This window comes from Girardinichthys multiradiatus, chromosome 2, assembly GCF_021462225.1.
Source record: "Girardinichthys multiradiatus isolate DD_20200921_A chromosome 2, DD_fGirMul_XY1, whole genome shotgun sequence".
Lineage (NCBI taxonomy): Eukaryota > Metazoa > Chordata > Actinopteri > Cyprinodontiformes > Goodeidae > Girardinichthys > Girardinichthys multiradiatus.
Window position 1 is genome coordinate 705396 of NC_061795.1, and position 27612 is coordinate 733007.

Below are 27612 nucleotides of genomic sequence, written 5' to 3' on the forward strand. Positions count from 1 at the left end.
TTTCATTCACTCACTTTTTACTTTAAAAGTGTTATCAATGAGTTAGATTTAGTTTGTGAACTTCTGTCTGCTCTCCTATGCTGGGTGTTGTGCAAGAATATCCTGTCATTAGTGCACATACTTGTTACACTATTGTTGAGCAGTCATAGGGCGGATGTCTGACCAATGAAACTGGGAAGGGGAGTTAACTGAGGTATGGTTCAGTAGGAAGCTGTATGCTGGGGTTGTTGGACACACTGGTTTACCAGGACGAAACCTGTTCCACTGAAATCAGGAAGTTATCGCATACGGAAGGAATACATAAACATATAACAACGACCTAATTTGAGAGCGGAGAGTGCAACGTGTTACATTAGTTGTAGAAACCACTTATGTTGTGGGAAGTTATTTTATCGGAGCTTTCTAAGAGTAACCTGAAGGCATCTCGAACTAGCGGCTCGGCTGGTCAGTTTCTCCGCGGTGTGAGTGGAGACGAAGCTGTTACCGAGGTGTGACTCAACCCACAACTCTGACAGACTCTGGTAAGTCCGGAAGTGACTTTCTATACTTTAGAAAACTGTTTGGTAATTTATTGTGACGCCCGTGTAGTTGTGTGATTCTCTCCTGTCCCTCACAGGAACAGTTTTATCTGGAGCAAAACAACAAACAGCAAGAAACCTGTAGAGGCTCAACTACTTCTTCTCCTTTCACGCTTTCTGGCTGTGAGTTTTAGGGTCATTTCATAGCAAGTAACTTACATCTTTTTTTCTCTTTTGTAAACGTAGATTTTTTTAGCTGTCACTGTTTTGAGTTGCCTTCATTTTTGTGTGTGTGTGTGTTTTTTTTTCAGCTGTGAAGCAAATTTGACTGTATGTACTGTAAATACTGTCTGTTATCCCACCTCAGGCAGAAAGGTGAGTCAAACTCCTGGTTAACCTTCATTCAAAACCCTTGAATGAAGTTCGTCATTCAAATAGATTATTTACAGGATCAGTGCTATTGACTAACGAAACACTGTCAAATAATATTAATAATATTTAAAGAACTCTAAGTATTTTGTGAGACATTTGCGGAAGCATGTCAGACTGTGTGGAAATATTATAGGAGTTCTAAAAATACAAACACAATGCAACTGCATTCCTCATTCTAATAGGCTGTTCTGTGGTTAAAACGCCCATAATAGCCAGAATAACCAGTGTAAGGATAATTAGGCAATTTTCATTCAAAGGTAACTTTAGCTGTAATAGTGTCAGTGGTTCCCAAAGGTAGGGTCGGGACCCCTCTGGGGTTCCCCAGTCATCAAGTGTGGGATCTTTAGATAATCTTATCAAATTTATAAAAAAAACCAAAAATAGTTAAGCATATTTGGGCTATAAATGTTAGAAAAGATTGAAAAACAATACTTACAAAGATAGACGGCTGTCGGTGCAGATTGTGCTGTCAATATACTAATGTTTAATTCACTTAGGATAATCACCTGATAGTTGGGTCATGAGTTTCTTTCACGGCTCGCATTTATTTATACTTTCTTAAAGCACCTTATCATTCAATTTCAGCAGTCAGTGTTCTTTGGTAAGAGTTTGTCAGCATCCCACACCTTTACTTGGCAATATTTACCCACTCTACCTTGCAAAAGTTCTCCAAATCTATCAGATTGTGTGGACTCCTGTGGGTCACGGCCCTCTTTTGTTGACCCCATAGATAGTTTTTCAGATTAAGTTCGGCACTCTGGGTAGGCTATTTCAAAACGTTGATCTTTCTCTGGTGAACCGTTCTTTTTTTGTTTTTAACATATGCATCAACTCTCAGTAAGGCTGAAAAATGAAAGGCCTCTTCGTCTTCAAATTTCTAGAAGACAGTTGAAGATTTTGAACCAAAACTGACTTGTATTTAGTTAGAGCTGTTCATAAGTTAAGGAAGGAAGATATTAAGCACAGAGCATGTTCCTGCCACCACCATGTGGTATGTATGCAAATAGCATAAGAGAAATGTATGTATTACTGTTGGTAAAATGATCTTTCGGTGATGGGAACTGTGTTTTATTGTGTCAAACCTACCTTTTGCAGAAGTCCAAGTTGTCCTTGGTTTCATTAGACCAGTATTAATCAGAAATTCCTGCAGGTCTTTCAGTGTTGGCAGCTTCCCTAACCAGTTGCCTTCTTGTTTTGATTTAGCTTGGAAAACCTTCAGGTTTTGTGGGATTCCACATGTAATTCAGTTCTGAACTTAATTAATGGTTTCTCAGGTTCACTATAAGTGATGGCACGTGAGAACTTCAAAATCTTGAATGCTGTAGTGGAATCAGAATATGCTTCACCGAAGGATTAGTTTAATACATGTCCAAACGTGCAATTAGGTTATGTCAGATTTTATTATTATTTATATGTTTTTCCTTTCTAAAAGTCTGCATGTTTTCGGTTGAATCCTACAGTATATATGTCCCGTTAACAGTGGGATTATGAAAGTCTTGGTATTTTACATCACAGAAACGTGGCATGTTAACAGTGATGTACAGACATTTTTATTCATTGCAAAAGATGAAATCCAGAAGGCACTCTGAATGGGATCTTGAAATTGTGCTTTGTGTGAGCGAGAAATTAATTGTGAAAGATTGTATGGAATTGGATGCGTTTTTAAAAAGATGCTTTTCAAGAGCCAATTATTTACCTGATGTTCTATATAGTTTGTGAACCCTATTTATCACAGGTTAGCTGAGGTTGCTTTTGATATTTCTCTCAATGAAAACATAATTTTGCAACATAGTTATGTTAAGCAATAAACCTATATAGCAATGCTCAAAAAAGATGATTTGTTTTGTGTTTTTCCCTTCTAGGAATATGCAAACTATTTGGCTTACCCTTTGATCATGATGGCAATCTTCAGTGTATTTTATTGGGATTTTATGTGATAGACCAACACAAAGCAGGGGTCAAAGTGAAGTGAAAGAAAAAAAAATACATTCTAAAAATGTGCCTTGCATTTGTAGTCAGCCCCCATTTAGTCTGATACCCCTAAATAAAATCCGGCACAGCCAGTTTGTTTGTGTAGCACATTGCAACAACAAGACAATTCAAAAATTTTCATGTTAAAGACATAAAAAAAGAAAACAAAAATGTAAAAATACATTGCAGTGGCATAATAAAGGAATGTAAAGCAAAAAATGGACTATAGACTGAAATTAATCAATGTATCAGTTAATGGCTTTAAAAGAAAAATTAAAGGTAACTCCAAACAAATGGGTTGATTTGAAAGAACTCAGTGATTCTGCGTTTTTCTGTTTTCTGGAAGTTTGATCCAGATTAGAAGAGCATAGAAACTGAATGCTGCTCCTCCTTGTTTCGTTCTGGTTCTGGGGATGTGGAGTAGACTTAAACCAGAGGACCTGAATGATCTGGAAGGTTGATACAACGAATGTTTAATGTATTTTGGTGCTAAGCCATTTAGTGATTTATAAACTAGTAGAAGTATTTTAAAATCTATTCTCTGAGATCCAGGCAGCCATTGGAAGAACAGGAGTGAGGTGTTTGCTTTCTTAGTTCTAGTGAGGACGCAGGCAGCAGCCTTCTGGATCAGCTCCAGCTGCATGATCGACTTTTTAGGCAGACATGTGAAGACAATGTTGCACTGATCAATTCCACTAAAGATAAACACATGGAGGAATTTTCCAAGATCCTGCTGGAACATTAGTTCTTTAATCCTGGAAATGTTCTTCAGTTTTGTCCTTGTGGACTTAAGAAAATGATGGCACATCCCTGCATTGATTTCTTCTATGCATCTACCTAACGCTTGAATAGGTTCAGAGTCACCTCGGGACATTGTAATGTAGAGATCTGTGTCATCTGCATAGTTATAGTAATTTCTGTTGCTGTTTGTTATAATCTAAGCTAGGGGGAGCATGTAGATATTGAATAGGAGGGGTCCCAAGATGGAGCCTTGGGGAACCCCGCATGTGATTTTTGTACAACTCTGATGTAAAGTTACTTATTAACATGAAGAAGTCTCTGTCCTTTGGGTAAGACTCAAACCAGTGCTGTATCAGAGAGACACATCCAGGTCTCCGGTCGCTCCAGTACTATACCATGGTCAGCAGTGTTGAATGCTTCGCTGAGGTCCAGTAATACCAGTACTGTGGTTCTTCCACAGTCTGCATTTATGCAGATGTCATTTAACACCTTGACAAGGCCGGTCTCGGTACTGTGGTCAGCACGGAAACCCAATTGAAAGACATCAAAGTGGCAGGTGATTGTTAAGAAGGTATTTAACTTTTCAAAGATTCTTTATTGATCCCTGAGGGGAAATTAGAAATTGAAACAGCCTTTTCGGTAACCTTACAGACAAATGGGAGATTTGAGATGCGCCTGTAATTTTGCAATAGCAGATTGTCCAGATTGTTTGTTTTTTAACAGTGGTTTAATGATTACAGTTTTTAAGGCTTGGGGGAAAACAGCCGATCAAAGGAATTAGTTTATTATTTTAATCAACTCAGATGCCATGACAGGCAAAACTTTCTTAACAAAAGCTGTGGGTAAAATATCGAGACAGCAGGAGGAGGAACTTGGTTGATGTATAATTTATTTTAAGCTATTGTAGTTGATTTGGTAGAATTGTGTTTTGATAGGATTAACATTAATATTGATATACAAACTACCCTTCAAATTTTCAGAATAACAAGGCATAGAAGGCCTTGTTAGAGTGGAGTTCAGATGTTACAGACACAGGAGGGTTTGTTAACCTGTCGACCATAGCAAACAAAGCGCAAGCATCATTAATGTTTTAATTGATGATTTCAGAAAATAAAGATTCCCTTGCATTTTTCAGTTGTAAGTTGTACCTGTGAAGTCTCTCTTTATAGGTGTCATAATTAACCTTGACTCTGGTCTCTTGCCACCTCCGTTTGGCTTTTTGACACTCCCTTTTTCCAGTTCCCTCTAGTGGAGCATTGCTACACTGAGATTTATTCTTACTATAGACAACCTTCACCTTAATAGGAGCAATGGAATCAATGATGTGTGAAATGTTAGAATGGACATTATCTACTAGCTCAACTAATGCTCTAATGAGTTACAGGACAAAGTGGAGGTAGAAGAGTGAATGTGGTTAAAGGTTTCAGTTGAACTGTTCCCAAAAAATGTTTTCTTATATCTCTTTGGCTAATTGAGTCAATGGAAATGATACTTTAAATGATAACAGAAAAGTGATCAGTAGGGCAACATCAGTTACAAAGACATATACAATGCCTTGCGAAAGTATTCAACCCCCTTGAACTTTTCAAGCTCTTGCCACATTTCAGGCTTCAAACATAAAGATATAAAATTCTAATTTTTTGTGAAGAATCAACAACAAGTGGGACACAATCGTGAAGTGGAATGAAATTTATTGGATGTGTCAAACTTTTTTAACAAATAAAAAACTGAAAGTGGTGCGTGTAATATTATTCAGCCCCCTTGCATTAATACTTTGTAGCGCCACCCTTTGCTCCAATTACAGCTGCAAGTCTCTTGGGGTTTGTCTCTATCAGTTTTCACATCAAGAGACTGAAATTCTTGTCCATTCTTCCTTGTAAAACAGCTGGAGCTCAGTGAGGTTGGATGGAGAGCGTTCGTGAACATCAGTCTTCAGCTCTTTCCACAGATTCTTGATTGGATTTAGGTCTGGACTTTGACTAGGCCATTCCAACACCTGGATACGTTTATTTGTGAACCATTCCATTGTAGATTTGGCTTTATGTTTTGGATCATTGTCTTGTTGGAAGATAAATCTCCGTCCCAGTCTCAGGTCTCTTGCAGACTCCAACAGGTTTTCTTCCAGAATGGTTCTGTATTTGGACCCATCCATCTTCTCATCAATTTTGACCATCTTCTCTGTCCCTGCTGATGAAAAGCAGGCCCAAACCATGATGCTGCCACCACCATGTTTGACAGCAGGGATGGTGTGTTCAGGGTGATGAGCTGTGTTGCTTTTACACCAAACATATCGTTTTGCATTGTGGCCAAACAGTTTGATTTTGGTTTCATCTGACCAGAGCACCTTCTTCCACATGTTTGGTGTGTCTCCCAGGTGGCTTGTGGCAAACTTTAAACAAGACTTTTTATGGATATCTTTGAGAAATGGCTTTCTTCTTGCCACTCTTCCATAAAGGCCAGATTTGTGCAGTGTACGACTGATTGTTGTCCTATGGACAGACTCTCCCACCTCAGCTGTAGATCTCTGCAGTTCATCCAGAGTGATCATGGGCCTCTTGGCTGCATCTCTGATCAGTCTTCTCCTTGTTCCAGATTAAAGTTTAGAGGGACGGCCGGGTCTTGCCTGGTGTGTTCCTTGGTCTTCATGATGCTCTCTGCGCTTTGAACAGAACCCTGAGACTATCACAGAGCAGGTGCATTTATACGGAGACTTGATTACACACAGGTGGATTATATTTATCATCATCAGTCATTTGGGACAACATTGGATCATTCAGAGATCCTCACTGAACTTCTGGAGTGAGTTTGCTGCACTTTCACGAGGCACTGTAAATGTTCAGAGCTTTACTGATGATACATACATTGGGCTTAAACGTTCATAGACATGGCTCAAGCAGGGCACTTTGCCTGAACAACCAGATGTTCAAAAGAGGTCAATTTGCAAGGAACACCGTTTTTCCACTTTAGGGAACCATGAAACAAGGTGGCCACCCCTCCCCTTCTCCTATGCTCCCTGCTCTCACTCAGAAAATTGTAATTGGGAGCCATTGACTATCAGTGTATGTGTAAATATTTTCATCTATGTTTCTGCTAAAAACATCAAGATTATGCTCAGTAAAGAAGTCACTGATTAAAAACAATTTTCCATACAAAGATCTGGTGTATAATAAATTCAGTTTAGGTGACTCAGTGGCTAGTATTATATCTGTGAAAGTTGCGCTTGACAAAGAATAGATTTTAGGTTTATTGTGGTGTACTGTTATTTATCTTATTAGCTTTGTTTTTTCTATTACGTATTGACACAGATTTTACGGCATTTTACTATCGGAGGCCCAAGCCTTTTCTGGAAATAATCACTGCTGATAGTCTTAGCCCAGTACATATCGGTTTGTTTCTGGAACATACTGAACACAAATAGGCTTCTTATCGTTGATATGCAGAGGAGACAGATTATGAATAGAAGGTTGGGGGCTTGGCGACATTTAGTACGTGTTGGTTTAGTGCCAGGGAATGGACAATGATGGAGTTTATGTGGAGGAAATGTGGGATCTGGTCATGGTGTGAGTTGACGAGGTAGACATTGGCAAGGTTCATGTTGTCAGTGAAAACCACAATAGTGAAGTCAGCGCAAAGTGGAGAAGTGGGTGGAGTCTGGGGGGAAGGAGGTTTATGGTCCTCTGTTGGGGCTGGGGGTTCATTTGTCATGGTGGAAATTGGGGAGATTCCACTTGTTATAGTGATGTAGAAGTCTCTAGGTCATTGACTTCCTTGGTTCACCCTTGTCTCAGTAGGCTGCAGTTGTCCTTTAGAACTTCGTCTTATAAGTTGTAGACTTTCTTGTCTCCTGTATGTGACAGTGGCTACAGGTGTTTGATTCACAGAATAAAAAATGTTGGAAGTGAGGTGTTGTACTACAGATTAATTAAGATAAAATCCATCTGCTTTTAAAAGAGGCCTTCATTCCCAGAAAATGTTGAGGTTGTTGATAAAGTTCACTGATTTGAAAGGACTTGCTTCGTTATGCTATTTATTTAGCATCAGCAGTCTGCTGAATCTCTCATTTCCATCCCAAACTGTCGGCTGAAATCCACTGACAAACACATCAATATTGAAACTTTTCTCAACAAATGAATAAAATCCTTTTTCATGATTTTTCAATTGGTGCTTCACAGCATCAAGAGCTTGTGTCTGTATAAGGTTTTTCAGTGTTGGTGATGCTGAGACACCATGACATCAGACACCATGTCACTGTCATAGCTATGTACTTAAGTGTTTTTCTTGCTAAAAAAAAAAGGGTCTAATCTCATTCTCAGCCCCATCACCAACTATTATGGCTTGTGGTCTGGTGGCATGTTCTTTTTTGTAGCCGTTTAGGAGGAACCCGTTTAGAGCTCAAACTGGTCTCATACCTCTTTGGTTTTGGAAGAAGAGCTTTCCTTCAGGAAGTCAGAGTGTTGTAGAAGTGGAGCAAGCCTGTTTTTAGTGTAATTCCTGTGTTTTCAGTTGGTTTGCTCCTATCATTTTTTGCAACCAGCTGTTTTTTTCTTGGTGCTGGGATACAATCTGCATTGCCACCCATGTTTTTTCATCCAGATGCAAGGTTTCTCCTTTTTCTGCCTTCCCAGATCTGAATGAAGGGATTTAACCTTTGGCTTTGCACCAAGAGCATTCTAGGGAGGACAGTTGGTTATTTTACTCTCATTTACATCATCAGTCTGCTTTCTGGTGGTACTAGTCAACTGTCTGTCAGTTCTCAAACTGTTTTGAATTGTTTGTAGTGTTGTTTCATTTCCATATATAACAATTACCTTTGCTTCAAGCCAATATATTTTTATTTCCCTCACTGCAATGTTTGGAGAGGTTTATCCCAAGTATTTCCATGAAAAGTGCAGCTGCTCCTGACGTCGTCTGGTCCTCCTCTCAAAAGTGATTTTAAATAAATGGAAAATAAGAAGAGACACTGCTGAAAGTCCTGGAGTGTCACTGATCTGAGGTAGTTTAGTCCAACTTTTCTATAGGTTTTGGCTGAAATATCAGAAGGTAAGAGTAAAAGAATACAAACAAACAGAACAAGTGGTGGAAGCAGAAAAAAAAATAGAGTACACCAGTGTTTTATCTCAGTATGAATCATCTGTTCTGAGAAGGCCTCAGAGGTCTGATGGAGTCCATTAGTGAAAAATCAGATTCAGAGATTAATACAGAGATAATCTTGTAACTTTCACTTTACAATTATGCACTACTTTTGGTTGGTCTGTTGCATAAAATTCCAATAAAATGGGCTTGTAATGTGGCGATATGTTGAAAAGTTTAAGAAATATCCATACTTCTGCGAGGTACTGTATGTGTTGTTACACTCATAAACTGCAGGTCTAAAATACCCACAATGACGGTCCTGGAGGATGGTGACATGCAGACCTTTGGCTCTGAGCTGCCAGCCATGTTTGATGGCATGAAGCTGGCTGCGGTGGCTGCTGTCCTCTACGTCATTGTGCGCTGCCTCAACCTGAATAGTCCAACTGCAGGTCCAAAAATCAGCAGTCGGAACACGCTACTCAGCCGGTATCTGTTCAAGTCCTGCCCAATGCTGTCCAAAGAGTGAGTTTTACATGGTACCTGATCAGAACATGCTAAAACATCTCAGGGACTTATAATATGGAGGTTGTGATTCTCTTCAGGTACATTCCACCTTTACTATGGGGAAAGAGTGGTCATCTCCAGACGGCTCTGTATGGTAAGATGGGACGTGTCAACACTCCAACACCCTGTGGGCTTCGCAAATTCCTTCCAATGAAGGATGGAGCAACAGCCACCTTTGACCTCTTTGAAGCTCTCGGTGAGCACAGCACAGGAGGTCAGTAGCAAATGTTTCTATCATTGCATCAAAGAACATTGCTTTGGGGAATTTAATCCAACAAAACTCTGCTTTTCTTATACTGTTTTCATGTCTCTATTATTGACTTTTACATGCTTGTTTGGATCATAAGTACATCAGGCTAAAGAATGCATGAACACGAACAACTCTAATGAACTCCCACGAGGGAAGATGCCATGCGTTACAGCAGCCAATTTCACACAAACACACACACACAGAATATTCACTTTGACACTCACTCATGACTCCATTTAATGTTTTAATTTTCTTGCTTTGTTTGTATGTCAGACGATGTTACTATGGTAATCTGCCCTGGGATTGGTAACCATAGTGAGAAGAACTACATTCGAACCTTTGTGGATTACTCCCAGCGGCAGGGCTACCGCTGCGTGGTCCTCAATCATTTGGGAGCTCTGCCTGATGTGGAACTCACCTCGCCTCGCATGTTTACTTATGGTAAGGAGGGCTGATATGGGGTAAGAACGCTGTCAAAAACGATGTGTATGTAAAGACGGAAATTAGTGCATATTAGTCAATAGTTGTGCATAAGTAAAATCCAAAAGAGGTATTGTATATTTTCTCTATAAAAATACAAAATAAAATGTTACAGCTTAAGAAATTACAAACACAAAGTTCAAGTTTACAATTGTGGTTTATTCTTTATGAATACAATATGCTATAACAGTTTGTGAATACGATTTCTTTTCTATGAGAATACGAATTTACATCAGCGACTTGGTGTCACGTGATCTCAGGCTGGTTAGTGGAGCACAGAGTTAGATTCACATTGTGCATGCGCTGTCACACTCCTCACCGCCAGTAAACGTAGTACCAGTGTTGTGTGAAATAATCTGTTCCCCCTGTCGGGAACGCGCACTGCAGCCAGAGAGGCGGATCCGACCGTCTTTTCTGATCGATTTGTCAGTAAAACGACGAAACGTATTCATGTCAAAGTTGTTACTTTATTTTTAATCAACAGCTCCTAGAAAGAAAATAAAATTAAAAACTGCAAATTGAACCTGGTCTTGTGAGGTTTTTTTGCACAGCTTCGCCAAAAGAATCCATGTCTTTTCCAACTTGTGTCATGTTCACTTTAACCTGACGGACATCAGCCAGCCACCAAACACTGTTTTCCAATACGTCGTGTTTATTTATACTTTTTTATTACTGATATAAAACAATGGATGCTCAGTCTGTTGGACACGAAAAGTCAGGCTTCCTGAATAGATGAGAGTGTAGCTTATCTTTCTGGTAAATCGGCTTCTAATTCAAAATTTGACAAATGGATTTATAAAAGATATTTCTACTAGCTAGTTTTTCATAAGTTTTGATAATGGCAATGTCTGATGTTGTTTTATTTAAAATAATCAGCTTTAGTATTATTTAAGTATCAAACACACTGTCCCTGTCATGTATTAGGACATATTTCCTCTCTTTTAAAAAGAGGGGAAAATATTTATAGGAACCTCAAAGGGGAACACAGTATTCCAGCCTGACGCTCACACCTCGTAATGTTTTGTTGCCCCATGGGACAGAGATTAACCAATCACCTTATATTTTGGGTCGGTCATTCCTCACATCATACACAACTATTCTTGTGAATGTGGACACATTTGCTCTTTATTTGCCAGAATTACAGGGAGAACAAAATATTTTAGCCATCTGTTTCCCCCTCATAACATAGGAACAAAATAACTTACAGGCAGGTGTTTTACTGTCTATTCCTCTCATCATGGACAATAAGTCCTGTGAATTTGGAAACATTTGCTCTTACAGGGGAGAACAGAATATTTCAGACAACTGAAATAATCAGTCCCCCCCTGTAACTCTGGCACATAAAGAGCAAATGTTTCCAACTTTTTAACATTACCTGGCTTTGTACCGTAGTTTCTTGGTCCATCATCTTGGCGCTAGTGCTGCTGCTTCTTCTTCTTCTGCTGCTGGCGGTACGCAACAAATTCAGAGGTGCATACTGCCACCTACTGTACATCATTGTATAACTCCCCCCACTATATTCTATGTTTTAGTTTTGTATTTCATAAAAATAAGAACAATGCTTTCTTTATAGTCAGTCAGTCATTTTCTACCGCTTATTCCATAGTGGGTCGCGGGGGAGCTGGTGCCTATCTCCAGCAGTCTATGGGCGAGAGGCAGGGTACACCCTGGACAGGTCACCAGTCCATCGCAGGGCAACACACAAACAACCAAGCACACACTCATTCATACACTTAAGGGCAATTTAGAGTTACCAATTAACCTAAAAGTCAAGTCTTTGGACTGTGGGAGGAAGCCAGAGTACCCGGTGAGAACCCACGCATGCACGGGGAGAACATGCAAACTCCATGCAGAAAGACCCCCGGTCAGGAATCGAACCCAGGACCTTCTTGCTGCAAGGCAACAGTGCTACCAACTGCACCGTGCAGCTTTCTTTATAATACTCTTGATTTCCCCCCTATCTCCACTTTCTTCCTAATATTCCTTTTAGACTGAATTATCTCACATTCCAGCACTACGTTTACTGGCGGTGAGGAGTGTGACGGCGCAACGCGAATCTAACTCTGTGCTCCACTAACCAGCCTGAGATCACGTGACACCAAGTTGCTGATGTAAATTCGTATTCTCATAGAAAAGAAATCATATTAACAAACGGTTATAGCATATTGTATTCATAAAGAATAAACCACAACTGTAAACTTGAACTTGAATTTCGTGAAACTGTAACATTTTATTTTGCATTGTTATAGAGAAAATATACAATACCTCTTTTGGATTTTACTTTTGCACAACTATTGACTAATATGCACACATTTCCATCTTTACATACACGTTGTTTTTGACAGCGTTCTTACCCCATAGGCTGAACACATGTTTTTACTGCAAACGATTAAGGGTTGCTAAATAAACAGAAACTAATTCCCAGAGTTTTACGCAAGTATGATCTGATTTATACATGTGCCATACATTTAAAAAAGGATGTTTTATATATTCAGGGTGTACTTGGGAGTTCGCGGCCATGGTGGGCTACGTCAAGCGTGCTTTTCCCCAAACGCTGCTTGTTGTTGTTGGCTTCAGTCTGGGTGGAAACATAGTGTGTAAGTTCCTGGGAGAAAATCGATCCAACCAGGAACGAGTGCTGTGCTGTGTCAGCGTCTGCCAAGGATACAGCGCCCTCAGGTTGGTCACCGGGACATGCAAATGAACTGAAGCCTGAATTTGGCTCGGGGTTTTTTGCTTTATTTTTCATTTTAAGGGTTAGGTTATAAAACAATATTCCAAGCTTTAAACATCTCACACAGCAGTTTTCACCTATGGTCTGAAAATGGGAAGACTGAACATTCCCAATTAGCACAATCTCTCCACTGTGAAACATGTTGGTAGCAGTAACATGCTGTGGGAAGGCTTTTCTTTAGCAGGGAAATCTAATTATGAATCTGTTGCAACAATTATGTTCACAGATGCTCTACACCTGTAAACACTAAGGCACATTGTTTACTATTCTTTACTACTTTACTGTTTGGTTGTCGTCTTACACACGTCGATGTGCCCCTGCGCAAGGCACTTAACCCTAAGTTCCTTACCAATCTGCATATTGATATAAGAGTTAGGGGTGCACCGATTTCCTTAATTTTGGGTGATCACCAAGCAACCGATACTTAAATGTGAAACCGATCTTATTCACTGATCTTATCTACCACTGCAAGGGTCTGAAAATCACCCACTGTCCCCTTTTGCCCCATGAGATGGGGCCTTATGACATACCCACCCACCAGGTCAACTCTACATGTGCGCAGTTCACAACTTTTGACAACATAAGATTGGAACATTGAAGGTGTATTGTGACCTTACGACACCTGACAGTGTCAGTTATAAAGAAAATTGATATCAGCCGGAATCGGAATCGGCAGGTCAGGCTCTTTAAAGATTGGTGATCGGCCAGAAAACTGCAGTCGGTGCACCCCTAGTAAGAATGCGTAGTGTAAATTGCTTTAAATGGTCAGCATGAATAAAAAAGCGTTATATAAATTCAGTCCATTAACCATTCAAATCCAATGTGACTAAGCCTGGGCTGTTTTTATATCCTTTTATTTAAACTACTACTTTGTGTTGATCTATCAATAAATACATTAAAGTTTTTGGTCATAATGTGATAACATGTGGAAAGGTTTAAGGGGTTTGAATACTTTTGCTAGGCCCTGTAAATAATTATTTTCCTCATGCAGTGTAGTTTTGTGTATGAGTGCATTATGTCCTTCCATGTTTTTAGGGCCCAGGAAACATTCCTTCAGTGGGACCAGTGTCGAAGGCTTTATAACTTTGTGCTGGCAGGCAACATGAAGAAGCTCATCCAGTCACACAGGTAGAGAAAGACAGTTTCACCTGCTCAGAAACTATGGTACCGCTCTATATACACTGCTCCAAAAAGTAAAGGGAACCCTTAAACAACACAATATAACTCAGAGTAAATCAAACTTCTGTGAAATCAAACTGTCTACTTAGGAAGCAACACTGATTGACAATCAATTTCACATCTTGTTGTTCAAATAGAAAAGACAACAGGATGAAATCTTTGGTGATTATCAAGACACTCAATAAAGGAGTGGTTCTGCAGGTGGCGACCACAGACCACTTCTCAGTACCGATGCTTTCTGGATGATGTTTTGGTCACTTTTGAATGTTGGTGGTGCTTTCACACTCGTGGTAGCATGAGACGGACTCTACAACCCACACAAGTGGCTCAGGTAGTGCAGCTCATCCAGGATGAAACATCAATGTGAGCTGTGGCAAGAAGGTTTGCTGTGTCTGTCAGCGTAGTGTCCAGAACCTGGAGGCGCTACCAGGAGACAGGCCAGTACACCAGGAGACGTGGAGGAGGCCGTAGGAGGACAACAACCCAGCAGCAGGACCGCTACCTCCACCTTTGTACAAGGAGGAACAGGAGGAGCACTGCCAGAGCCCTGCAAAATGACCTCCAGCAGACCACAAATGTGCATGTGTCTGCACAAACGGTTAGAAACCGACTCCATGAGGATGGTATGAGGGCCCGACGTCCACAAATGGGGGTTGTGCTCACAGCCCAACACCGTGCAGGACGCTTGGCATTTGCCAGAGAACACCAGGATTGGTAAATTCACCACTGGCGCCCTGTGGTCTTCACAGATGAAAGCAGGTTCACACTGAGCACATGTGACAGATGTGACAGAGTCTGGAGACACCGTGGAGAGAGATCTGCTGCCTGCAACATCCTTCAGCATGACTGGTTTGGTAGTGGGTCAGTAATGGTGTGGGGTGGCATTTCTTTCTCCATGAGCTCACCAGAGGTAACCTGACTGCCATTAGGTACCAAGATGAGATCCTCAGACCCCTTGTGAGACCATATGCTGGTGCGGTTGGTCCTGGGTTCCTCCTAATGCAGGACAATGCTAGACCTCATGTGGCTGGAGTGTGTCAGCAGTTCCTGCAAGATGAAGACATTGAAGCTATGGACTGGCCCGCCTGTTCCCCAGACCTGAATCTGATTGAGAACATCTGGGACATCATGTCTCGCTCCATCCACCAACGTCACGTTGCACCACAGACTGTCCAGGAGTTGGATGCTTTAGTCCAGGTCTGGGAGGAGATCCCTCAGGAGACCATCCTTCGTCTCATCAGGAGCATGTCCAGGTGTTGTAGGGAGGTCATACAGACACGTGGAGGTCACACACAATACTGAGCCTCATTTTGACTTGTTTTAAGGACATTACATCAAAGTTGGATCAGCCTCTAGTGAGTTTTTACACTTTAATTTTGTGTGTGACTCCAAATCCAGGCCTCTATTGGTTCATAAATTTGATTTCCATTGATGATTTTTGTGTGATTTTGTTGTCAGCACATTTAACTTTGTACAGAACAAAATATTCAATGAGAATATTTCATTCATTCAGATCTAGGATGTTATTTGAGGGTTCCCTTTATTTGTTTGAACAGTGTAGTTCAGTAGGACCTAAAGCGAAAAGTGAGCAGACCTAGAAGACGTGGTATTGTTAAAGTTGCTGGCGTCCAATATTTTGCCAGCTTAATACTCTTAATTCATCTCCATGCTGATCTTGGTCCTCAGGCGCAGTTTGTTGAGCATGAGCTCCAGCAGCATTGGTGACGCAGACCTCAACAAACTGTACGCTGCTACATCTATGATGCAGATAGACGACAACATAATGAGGTGAAATATTGTCAGATGAAAAAGTTGGCATGGATGCAACAGTTTGTCAGTCACTGATGTTCTCACACAATTTTCACTGCAGAAAATTCCACGGCTACGGCTCCTTGAGGGAGTACTATGAGAAGGAGAGCTGTGTGCATTATATTCACAATGTGAGTCCGAAGTATCTTATGCTGGTATCTGTAATATAATCACTGCTGTATATTGCGAACACTAAACATCTGATCTCTGTCTCTTTTGATGACCTCGTGCAAAGTCCTCTGATTCAGTTCTTGCAGCAAAACTGTTTAAATGAATGCTACTGTAAATAAGGCCAGGCTAATGTGGTCCAGGAGTAAAATGACTGAAATTTGCCTCCAGGTATCTGTACCGCTCCTCCTGGTGAACTCCTCAGATGATCCACTAATTCATCGGTCACTTCTGGCTATACCAGGCAGGCTTGCAGGTTTGTGCTTGACTAAAAAGCATATTGTTACATGGTTCCCAGGCAGTATGATAAAGTTTAGCCTTTTATCTTAATACAGGGCCTCTTAATTTGGTATATCACAATCTTATTCCAAAATGATTAAAATTCATTTTTTAGCTTTCATAACTCTGCATGACAAAAATAGAAAATGTTTGTTTAAAATGTTTGCAAACTTAATAAAAAATAATTTTTAAAGTGGTAATTTGTCAAGTGTACATAAATATCCAGTCTTTGCATAATCCTTTCTTTAAGCACAACTGGCAACAATTACAGCCTCTCTGCAGATTGTGTGAAAGTCGTTCAGTTGTGATGCTCAGCATGGTATACAGACATTTTTAGATCTTTCCTGAGGTGATCAAATGAATTTAAGTTAGGGCTCTGAATGGGCCACTCAAGGTCTATGGGTACTTGTCATGCACCATTTTTTTTAGTTTTCATCCAGTTATTCAATAGAACTGATATTCAGACACTATTTGCTTAGTAGCGAGATGCAACATCTTTCTCATAAAGAGCTGCTCAAACTACTTTGAGTTGGTGTATTGGGAAAACAGTCAGTTTCCACCTGTGAGTGGAAATAGTCTTTTTCTTCAATTCAGGATTCTTCTATTTTGCCTCAGAGTTTAGACAGAGCTGACTGGGAAGAACCAGCATATTTTGTGGCAGTCTCTGTGGTTCAACTCTGTCCATTCTTTCAACTGACAACCATGTTTCCAGTCCATCAGCAAGGGTATCTCCAAGCTGTCTCTTTTTTAAACAGGCTTGTGCAGGTATTTAATTCAGAATGAACTAAAAACAGGGGTGCCCTTAATTACAACAATCTAATAGCATTTCTTGATTAGGTTTAACAGTTTCGTGTCATTCCAGTGACTAAGTAAAAAGTACAGACTGAATTTCCTCCGACAGAGGAAATTCCATATTTTTCGGCAGGGCTTGTAGTTTCTTCTCTACTCTCCAACCTCTTACAGTGACAATAACCTGACTAGCATGGAGCGAATGAGCTTACTGTCTTTGCTCTGGGGTTGGACATTTAGCATTGTCTTAAGTGTTGATAAAGACTTACTGAAGCTATCTCCTCGACACCGCACTGCCGAGGGAGTCTTGTTGAATTTTTCAGAGACATGTGATCCACCTTGGCTGCTGGATTATATATAGAGCACTGTGTGGGTCTGTGTGTGTTTGGCTGGCCACTGCGTGCTGTCTTGTCTTGTATGAGGAATTTACATGAAGTGTGTGGATAAATTATATGTGTTACAGGTTTGACAGTGAGGAGTGAAATTTTAGAAAAGTGACCATGTTGGCTGGTCCTTCTCTACCTGGTTCCTTCTTAATTTTCTGTTGATGATCTATGAATCACATTTTTCATCGATCACTCCACAGTTTGATGGTTTTTCCCTTTTTAACTGAAATAACTAATGACTTCACGGGAATCACTTTGCAGATTTCTTCAACACCAACTGGCCAGAACTGCAGCACTATCAGTGTTTTCCAAAAGTATTCATACCCTAAGTCAGTCAGTCACTTTTTTCTACCCCTTCTTCCATAGTGGGTCGCGGGGAAGCTGGTGCCTATCTCCAGCAGTCTACGGGTCGGAGGCGGGGTACCCTAAGTCAATACCACCTTACATTGAAACTACAGCTGCATGTCTCTTGGGGTGTGTTTTTACCAGGTTTGAACATCTAGTGCCTAAACCTTATCCCATTCCTTTTTGCAACATAACCTAAACTCAGTTAGATTTCATGGAGAGCATCTGTAAACACTGATTTAAATTTAGGTCTGGACTTTGATTGGACCATATTCGGACACATGAATATCCTTTGGTGCAGACCATTGTAGATTTGCATGTAGAGGTATTGTATAAGTTTCAGCCTTCCGTTGCACTGTTCTTTCCTATTTAGCTCAGTTAATCTTCCCACCAACTCTGACCTGCTTTCCTGTTCTTGGTGAAGAAACGCATTCCCAGACCATCGTCATTCACTATTATGCTGTGTTCAGCACGGTGTTCTGTGAGTTTTCCAACACGCATGAAGACCAGAAAGTTTCGTTTTAGGTCTCAGATCAGAGCACTTTCTTTCACATTTTTACTGTGTCCCTCGTATAGCTTGTACTAAACTGCAAACGGCTTCCTGCCATCTAAAGGACAGACTTGCTTTCAGTAGATTCTCCCACCTGAGCAGTGGGTGTCTGCAGCACCTCTAGAGTTACCACGGGCTGCTATGCTGAATAATTCTGTTCAGGCTTGGCCTGGATTTGTGCCACGCTTTTTGCATTTTTGGATGATGGGTTGAACAGTACTCAATGAAATGCTCTATGCTTGGATAATGTTCTGTAACCAACCCTGCTTTCACCTTCTCCTGCTGGCTGTGCTCCATGGTCTTCAGCCATGTTCTCTAACAAACCTCTGAGACCTTCACAAAACAGTTGTATTATACTGAGATTAAATTACACAAAGGGGTACTCTATTTACAAAATAAGAAACTACTGAGGCAGTTAGTTGCACTGGATTTTATTTAGGGTATCAGAATAAATCAGACTGGATGCAAATGCATGTCACACTTCTCAGATGTTTTTTGTAATCTGTAAATACTATTTTTTGATTTTCCACTTAACATACTAAGAAAATACATTGAAGTTTGTGATGGTAACATGGCAATGTCTGAAAAATGTCAAGCGGTATATATTCTTTTGCAAGGCATCTTGTATTTGTAACTCCTTTGGTTTTGCAGAACGTTCTGAGATTAGATGTGGAGGTAAACTATGGTACTCAAGACATCATCTGAAGGTGTTTAGAGTAACAGGAGGGCAAAAGGCTTGTGATTCACTTCTGTACAGAAACTGAATGCTGTAGCTGCTGACTTCACTGAGCACTTTTAACAATACCTCCACTCTGAAAGGAAGGGAACCTTAATTATTTATTGTTGCAGAGACAAGATGGTGGCAGCTTTAATGACATGCTTGCAAATATTTAACCAGAAAAACAAAGTGAGCCATGAAGGCCAAAAAGAGTATTTACTGAGAACTCTAGGCATGGTAATTATTCAGTAACTAGTGTTTACTTAACCGATCAGCCTGTTTCTGCAGTTTTGAACTATACTGATAGGGTTGTTAACTTGGAGAATGGCACTCTCTTTGGTGCTGTTTTAGAGCTCTTCATCTATGTGAAAGGCTTTCATTGTCACACAAAGAGAACAGGCCAAACGTTTGGAATCAAGATCAAATTTGTACAAAACTAGTTTCTGTGGTATGTGTTGCAACAAAATAAACTATTTTTATATATACTCACTTATCAGAATACCCCTTTACTGTCTTATCAGGTGTTTGGGTTTTTCTTGCTTAGGCGTTTTGTTCAGCATAGCCTCCACTGATGTTAACAACAACTTAGCAAATACAGTTTAGCCCAAAAAACACCATAGAGATTTAGATTTAAGGTAATCTTTTATTTTTACCAACATGATTGTTCTGACTGAAAGTAATGTTAATTGTCAAGAAGCCCGGCCAGAGTCCACAATTGAATCTGATAATGAATCTGTGGAAGGAGCTAAAGATTAAGGTGAGGGTAAGGAGGCCTTTTAACATTGAAGACTTGGAGCTCATCAACAAAGATAAATAGTCAGACATACAAAAAGCAGTTTTTCTGACTAGAAAAATTGTACTCGTCGTCTTCCGTTTTATCCGGGACCGGGTCGTGGGGGCAGCAGACTCAGCAGAGACGCCCAGACGTCCCTCTCCCCAGACACCTCCTCCAGCTCCTCCGGGGGGGAACCCAAGGCGTTCCCAGTCCAGCCAAGAGACATAGTCCCTCCAGCGTGTCCTGGGCCGTCCCCTGGGCCTCCTCCCGGTGGGACGTGCCTGGAACACCTCCCGAGGAAGGCGTCCAGGAGGCATCCGGTATAGATGCCCGAGCCACCTCAACTGGCTCCTCTCGATGTGAAGGAGCAGCGGCTCTACTCCGAGCTCCTCCCGGATGGCCGAGCTCCTCACCCTATCTCTAAGGGAGTGCCCGGCCACCCTACGGAGGAAGCTCATTTCAGCCGCTTGTATCCGGGATCTCGTTCTTTCAGTCATGACTCAAAGTTCATGGGCATAGGTGAGGGTAGGAACGTAGACCGACCGGTAAATCGAGAGCTTTGCTTTTCGGCTCAGCTCTCTCTTCACCACAATGGACCGGCACAGCGCCCCCATTACTGCGGCAGCCCCACCGATCCGTCTGTCAATCTCCCGCTCCATTCTTCCCTCACTTGTGAACAAGACCTTGAGATACTTAAACTCCTCCACTTGAGGCAGGAACACCCCTCCAACCTGAAGAGGACAGGCCACCCTTTTCTGGTCGTGAACCATGGCCTCGGACTTGGAGGAGCTGATCTTCATCCCAGCCGCTTCACACTCGGCTGCGAACCGCCACAGCGCATGCTGTAGGTCTTGGCTAGAGGGGGCCAGCAGGACCACGTCATCTGCAAAAAGAAGAGACGAAGTCCTCTGGTCTCCAAACCAGACCCCCTCCGGCCCTTGGCTGCGCCTAGAAATCCTGTCCATAAAAGTTATGAACAGGACCGGTGACAAAGGGCAGCCCTGCCGGAGTCCAACATGCACCAGGAACAGGTCCGACTTAGTGCCGGCAATGCGGACCAAACTCCTGCTCCGCTCGTACAAAAACCGGATGGCCCCTAGTAAAGGGCCCCCGATTCCATACTCCTGGAGCACCCCCCACAGGGCATCACGAGGGACACAGTCGAATGCTTTCTCCAGGTCCACAAAACACATGAACCCTGGAGCTTTTTAACCACCTCGGTGACTTCAGCCTGGGTGATGAAAGAGTCCAACCCCGAGTCCCCAGCCTCTGTTTCCACCACGGAATGCGTGATGGCAGGATTGAGGAGATCCTCGAAGTACTCCTTCCACCGCCCGATAATGTCCCCAGTCGAGGTCAGCAGCTTCCCACCCCCACTGTAAACAGTGTTGGCGAAGCACTTCTTCCCCCTCCTGAGGCGCCGGACGGTTTGCCAGAATCCCTTCGAGGCCAACAGGTAGTCCTTCTCCATGGCCTTACTGAACTCCTCCCAGGCCCGAGTTTTTGCCTCTGCCACAGCCCGGGCCGCAGCACGCTTGGCCTCACGGTACCCGTCAGCCGCCTCAGGAGTCCCATAAGCCAACCACAGCCGATAGGACTTCTTCTTCAGCTTGACAGCATCCCTTACTGCGGGTGTCCACCCGTGGATTCTGGGATTGCTGCCGCGACAGGCACCGCAGACCTTACGGCCGCAGCTATGGGCAGCAGCATCGACAATAGATGCAGAGAACATGGTCCACTCGGACTCTATGTCTCCAACATCCCCCAGAATCTGGTCAAAGCTCTCCCGGAGGTGAGAGTTGAATACATCCCTGGCCAAGGGGTCCGCCAGACGTTCCCAGCAGACCCTCACTATGCGCTTGGGCCTGCCAAGTCTGTCCGGCTTTCTCCTCCCCCAGTGGATCCAACTCACCACCAGGTGATGATCAGTGGACAGCTCAGCCCCTCTCTTCACCCGAGTGTCCAAAACATGCGGCCGAAGGTCTGATGATACGACAACAAAGTCGATCATCGACCTCCTGCCTAGGGTGTCTTGGTGCCAAGTGCACTGATGGACACCCTTATGTTTGAACATGGTGTTCATTATGGACAATCCGTGCCTAGCACAGAAGTCCAATAACAAAACACCACGCGGATTCAGATCGGGGAGGCCATTCCTCCCGATCATTCCTCCTCTCCAGGTGTCACTGTCGTTTCCCACGTGGGCGTTGAAGTCCCCCAGCAGAATAATGGAGTCCCCGGGAGGGGCACTATCCAGCACCCCCGACAGGAACGCCAAGAAGGCCGAGTACTCCGCACTACCACTCGGCCCATTGGCCGAGACGACATTCAGAGACCTGTCCCCAACCCGAAGGCGCAGGGATGCGGCCCTCTCATCCACTGGGGTAAACCCCAACACGAGACGGCTGAGCTGGGGGGCAACAAGCAAACCCAACCCAGTCCGCCGCCTCTCCCCGTGGGCCACTCCAGAGTAGAAGAGAGTCCAACCCCTCTCAAGGAGATGGGTTCCAGAGCCCACGCTGTGCGTGGAGGCAAGCCCGACTATTTCTAGTCGATATCTCTCGACCTCCCGCACAAGCTCAGGCTTCTTCCCCCCCAGCGAGGTGACATTCCACGTCCCTAGAGCCAGCCTAAGCATCCGGGGATCGGGCCGCTGAGGTCTCCACCTTCGTCCGCCACCCAATCCTCTTTGCACCGGTCCCTCACGGTTCCTCCTGCAGGTGGTGGGCCCACTGGGGGATGGCCTCGCGTCTCTCGTTCGGGCTTGGCCCGGCCGGGTCCCGCGAGGAGCAACCCAGCCCCCAGGCGCTGTCCGACGAGTCCCGACCCCAGGCCTGGCTCCAGGGTGAGACCCTGGCTCCGCCGTTCCGGCCGACGTCACGTGCTTCGATTTAATCGTCATCATGAGGGGTTCTAGAAAAGTTTTTCTATTTCTATTTTTAACATTTCAAAATTGATGCTCCTTTAACACTGTTTTATTATCTTTCGAGAGATGCCTTTGTCATTTACTTTTTGGAACAAAAACATCTTGTTTGAAGGGAAAATAATTAAAAATCTAAATCTGCTAACCAAAACTAAGCCCTTCTTTTTCTTTGTTAACATTTGTGCAGCGAAGGTCTTGTAACATTGATGTATGCCTAAAGGTAAAAGGGGGAAAAATATTCATGTCAATATAAGCATACAGTAAATGCATCCCGAAATCCACAGAACTCGTACTGATAAAAAAAACAAAAAAACATTTTGCTTCCCTGTAGTGTAGGCTCCAGATAATTACAGCATTATTTAAAAATAGATGTAAAAAATCTACAGTTTTATACATATAAAACTGTTATAATAGTTTGACTTTTTTAGAATTGGCACCCAGTTTGGTGTAAGTTTTGTGTTCACTATGTAAAACTTACTTCATGTGTAGCTGTATTTATCACAAAGGTTGTATTGACAAGAAGCAAATATCGGCATGGCCAGCAGGCATGAAATAAGACTCCAGTAGGACACTTTGTATGTACTAGGTGTGTCCATAAGCCTCTTGCCAATTTGACAAGACAGTAGCACAGTTTGCTAGGGTTGGGTTACTCTGGGGGTGGTTTTGTGTGTTTCTTAAATTAAGTCTTGAGATGCCTTTAGTACCTAGTTTCCATTAGCAGGGGCTCTAATCACTGTGTTTAATATGAAGGATGTTACTATTTTTACAGACTGGCTGATTGTTAATCCATACCTTACATCTCCATGCAGCATTATAGGGTTTTTAAGCTAAATGTGTTTAGCTTTCACCAACCAGCTGTGTAAGCTAACATGGCAGGTCGATCGTGGGTCATAGTAAAACGTATGAAAAAAACACAGATGCAATTATGCAATTACCACCATCATAACCTACTGAGTTTCTGCTTGATGTCAACGCCCCGTGCATGAGGCTTTTTATTTATATTCAAGCTATTTTTGTCTGAAATTGTCACTTTTATTATTATTTAATTATACTATTCATTATGTTCTGGTTACATTGACAAACATGGTGTATCCTATACATTGCTAATGTATTTATTTACATACTTTAATAAATCAGAAAAGAATTCAATGTTCACACTATTATTTTCTGTTCCTTTGTATAATTAAATAAAGCAACTGTGGATTTGTTAAGACAAATTTAATCTGTACAAAATCGTTTCCTCATAATACGTAAGAATTGTGTTGCCAACACGCAATCCATGATGTAAGGATTGTTGATTCCACAGAACACTGACATCCACTGAAGACAACCTGCTACGCATCTATTATTGGAGCATTTAATGCCAGTGCAAGCTCTACAACTCACTTTGGTCAATACTCCATAAGGACCAAGTCAAACCAAACAGTAGAGAAAGTATTTATGAATCATGTCCAAGCAAATACAACTTGAGAACAGAAAGTAGATACACAATGTTAATATAGAACATTATGTCTACACATAATGTTACAGTGCAGTAAAAGTATTCATCATAATTATATAAAGTGATAAAGGTATGCTGAAAATGGCATTTTTGTCGTTTATAACCAGAATTAACTGGTAGTGTGGTAGAGCTGCCAGGCGAGTAGAAGAAACTGTTTTCACCATGTTGTGGTTTTGTGTTGGAAGTTCATGAAGCAGATTTCGAGGAATTTTAGTTTTTACAAGTTCAGCTTTCGAAAGAGACAATATGCTGATGTGCTTCACAGCTTGTTTTTAGATCACCGTAAACTGGTACAAAACATCTAGTCAATGGGTGAAATGTTTCCACTAAATGAGTGACTTTTTGAACTGAAATATATAGACCTGCATCATCATCTGCTAATTTACAAATAATGTAACCCTGTGTAAGTTTTCAGGTGTGAATTTTGGAACTGAGTTTACAATTTATTGTAGAATGTCTCCAACCATATTGGGTCAAGATTAGGGTTAGTGAGATTACGATTAACCCTCATTTTCCCGACTATTTTTCTTTCTTTTTCTTGTCCTCGCCACTCTTTATGATCTTTAGCATCTTGGCTACTAAAAATGTACATTAAGTGCAGACAAAGAAGGCAGTGGAGCTCTTTATAACAAGCCACAACATTTTATTGGCATGCAGAATTTACATGCATGGCACTTATAATCACTTATAATATAATCCTACCAAATATTGCGGTAATGCACACTTTGATTGCAATGATGATTGTGAGTTGTTGATATGGTCTGCAGCTCCACTCAAGATTATACATGCTGGCAGAAATAGGTTGAGTTTATTTGATTTGGCTGGTTTCCTGGCACACTCTCGACTTTTAGGAATAACCTATAAAATTTTATTTGGGGTGAGGTTGGGGCTTTGGGAAGGCCATTCAGGGAGATAAAGTATGCCTTCTTTCCGGGGTTAGGGTTAAACCAACGTTCCTGTTGGGACACCCAGTTATGCCCAAGTTCCTTCCAGATAGCTGTTGATTTGAAGTTAAGTTGAAAAAATTGGAGGTAGCCTTCCCTCTTCATCCACTGGAGAAGTATCACTAGGAGAAAAATAGACCCTCAGCATGATGCTGCCACCTCTGTGTTTGACAGTTAATAAATTCACATTTGTGGATCCAGTTTTTGTTTTTTAAAAATCTTTAAAGTTTTGTGTTCTATAATCATAATTAAAACACAGAATGAATCTGACCTTCATGCCCATGATAAGTGAAATTAAAGGTCTAACCAGAACTGTATGTAATGACTTCACTCACCTCTCTCTATCACTCTTATACTCTAGAGGAGATGCCCAATGTGATGTTTGCCCTGACTGAGCATGGAGGCCACATGGGCTTCTTTGAGGGGGCTGTACTTTTCCCACAGCCCCTCACCTGGATGGACAAGGTCATAGTGGAGTACACCAATGCCATCTGCGACTGGGAGAAGAAGCAGAAGGCCTGCCAGAGGACCCGAAATCCAAACGAAATGAATGAATGAATAAGTTCAGCGCTGAAACTCAGTGGATGACACCTACATGTCTGGTGCAACCACACAGACTGGCAAGCACATGGTCAGCCTGAGGTCTTAGGATCTACTTTACGTATGACCTCTTGGTGTTGCAGTAATGGACAGAAATATTGATGGATGAGTTGTACACCTGGTTGGAAATTACACCTGGAGTGTCATGTAATGTCATGCTGAATTGTTTCTTCATCTAACTTCTGATCCTCCCAGTCTTCTTCTCTGCTGGTTATTGCCATCTGCTGTATGGTTTTATGTACTCTGCAGAGAGGTGTAAACCGTTGGTACCGCTTTTACCTATTTTTCTCTACAAACTATTATGAAAACACTCAATCAGACTGACTTATGAATGCTAACATATTTATATTTAGAGAATGAAATTCTTTACTGTTGGTAGACATGGAGATTTCTGGTTCACACTGCTCTGATTAGAACCACCAGGACTCATTTTATTGTTTATGCTGGTGTTTTCCAGTTATAGATGAGGCTGTTTTCAGATGGTTAAACATATCAACAGAATGTTACTGTTTATCTCAGGGTCAATCAGCTTGGAACCCTTCTTTTTTTACCTAAATTATTGTTCTGTACAATCAATAGGGTGTCCTAACTGTACTGTACTATATGAGCACTTTAAATCTGCATGCTTTTGCATGGTGATGGAGGCATTACAAAGGTGGTACCATTCCAAGAATTGCTCCACAGCAGTTTACTTTATTTAACTCTAGTTTTCACTTTAATCTCTCCAGCAAAACGATGCCGTTTTGACCGAGTACTTTAATTTTGATTTCTATCTCTGTTTCTGTCTGGACTCTCTTATTTCCACTAGAAGCTACATGTCCGAGCATGTGGCTTAGTGAGCACTTCAAATGTACAAAATTGTCATAGTTTGGTTATTTTAAGCTGCTTACAATTAACATAGTTTTGAGTCTCCCTCAATAGCTAAGAAATACTTGAAACAAAAGCATAAAGCTGTGTAATTTCACACGGTACCATACTGTGCCAGAAACACTAATGAATGATAGTAGATTTACGTTTAGAAATAGTTTTTGTTATTGGCAGTTATTAGTCTTGTTCATCACAGTGCTGAACAGAGTTCAGAATATATGAAGTGAGCTTCTGCTAAAGAGGTCTAAATCGTTGTATCTTCAGCACCAGGAATCCTACTGAAACATGTGCTGAGAATGAAACATGTAAAGAGGTTCAGTCAGAGTAGCACAGATAGAAAAAGGAAGGAAACTCCATAAAAGTTGTCATTTTTTTGGTCTTGATTTTCTGCCTGGAAAAATGATGTGTTTCGCACAGGAAGGTCATCAGTGACGCACCGTCTCCTTCTTCCCTTTTCCATTAAAATAGTCAGTGGCTTATGTGTAAACACAAGCCTGATGACAGTTTAAAGGTTCATAAAATCCATTAAAAAAAACAGAAACACCGTGACATTTTTGTGATTGGAGACATTTTAGCTTCCAGAACCTCCTAGTCTGTATTTATACCAAAGATGCTTAGAGAGCTACCAACTGCAGGTAAGATTGAACTGATAGAACTGATTATAAACTTTTCACATAACCCCTCTTCAAATATTCTCAATTATCCCTTTAAGAAATATAAATTTTGTGCTTGTGTATTATCATCATTTTTTTTTTTTACATGGTGTTCAAGTGAAGTGGTTTGTCACGGACAGTCGGTACAGTTTTTTTTATTAAGCAGCTTTGCCTTGGACTGTAAAACAACAACCTTCCATATCTCTGCAGTCTCTTCAAGCAACACGCCCTGATTGTTGGGCTGTTTTCAGTTATTTAATCCCTATTGTTAACATGCATCATCGCTACAGTCTGTAACATGTCCTGAACAGCACAAACTGAATAAAATGGTTTAATCAGCCCTCTGCTTTATTTATCCTGCCA

General features: G+C 41.6%; 1 protein-coding gene across 2 annotated transcripts; it reads left to right on the forward strand.

Annotated features, from left to right (window-relative positions):
* abhd2b (abhydrolase domain containing 2, acylglycerol lipase b) lies at positions 1–27589 on the forward strand. 2 transcript variants are annotated; one of them, XM_047351308.1, is made up of 12 exons: positions 1–521; positions 589–701; positions 830–893; positions 9030–9257; positions 9338–9513; positions 9823–9990; positions 12525–12708; positions 13799–13891; positions 15629–15730; positions 15813–15882; positions 16091–16175; positions 25491–27589. In XM_047351308.1, the coding sequence occupies exons 4-12, from the start codon at positions 9046–9048 to the stop codon at positions 25685–25687; spliced, it is 1287 nt and encodes a 428-aa protein (XP_047207264.1). In that variant the 5' UTR covers positions 1–521; positions 589–701; positions 830–893; positions 9030–9045; the 3' UTR covers positions 25688–27589. The 2 variants fall into 2 exon arrangements, with proteins under 2 accessions (XP_047207264.1, XP_047207255.1); XM_047351299.1 differs by having other exon boundaries at positions 617–701.
* Positions 27590–27612: the final 23 nt, after the last annotated feature.

Bases quoted from the DNA above. Each gene is read 5' to 3' on its own strand.
- abhd2b (XM_047351308.1), top strand. From the start codon at position 9,046: ATGACGGTCCTGGAGGATGGTGACATGCAGACCTTTGGCTCTGAGCTG. The intron at 13,892-15,628 runs GTAGAGAAAGAC...CTTGGTCCTCAG, and splicing joins AAGCTCATCCAGTCACACAG to GCGCAGTTTGTTGAGCATGA. The intron at 15,731-15,812 runs GTGAAATATTGT...TTTTCACTGCAG, and splicing joins ATAGACGACAACATAATGAG to AAAATTCCACGGCTACGGCT.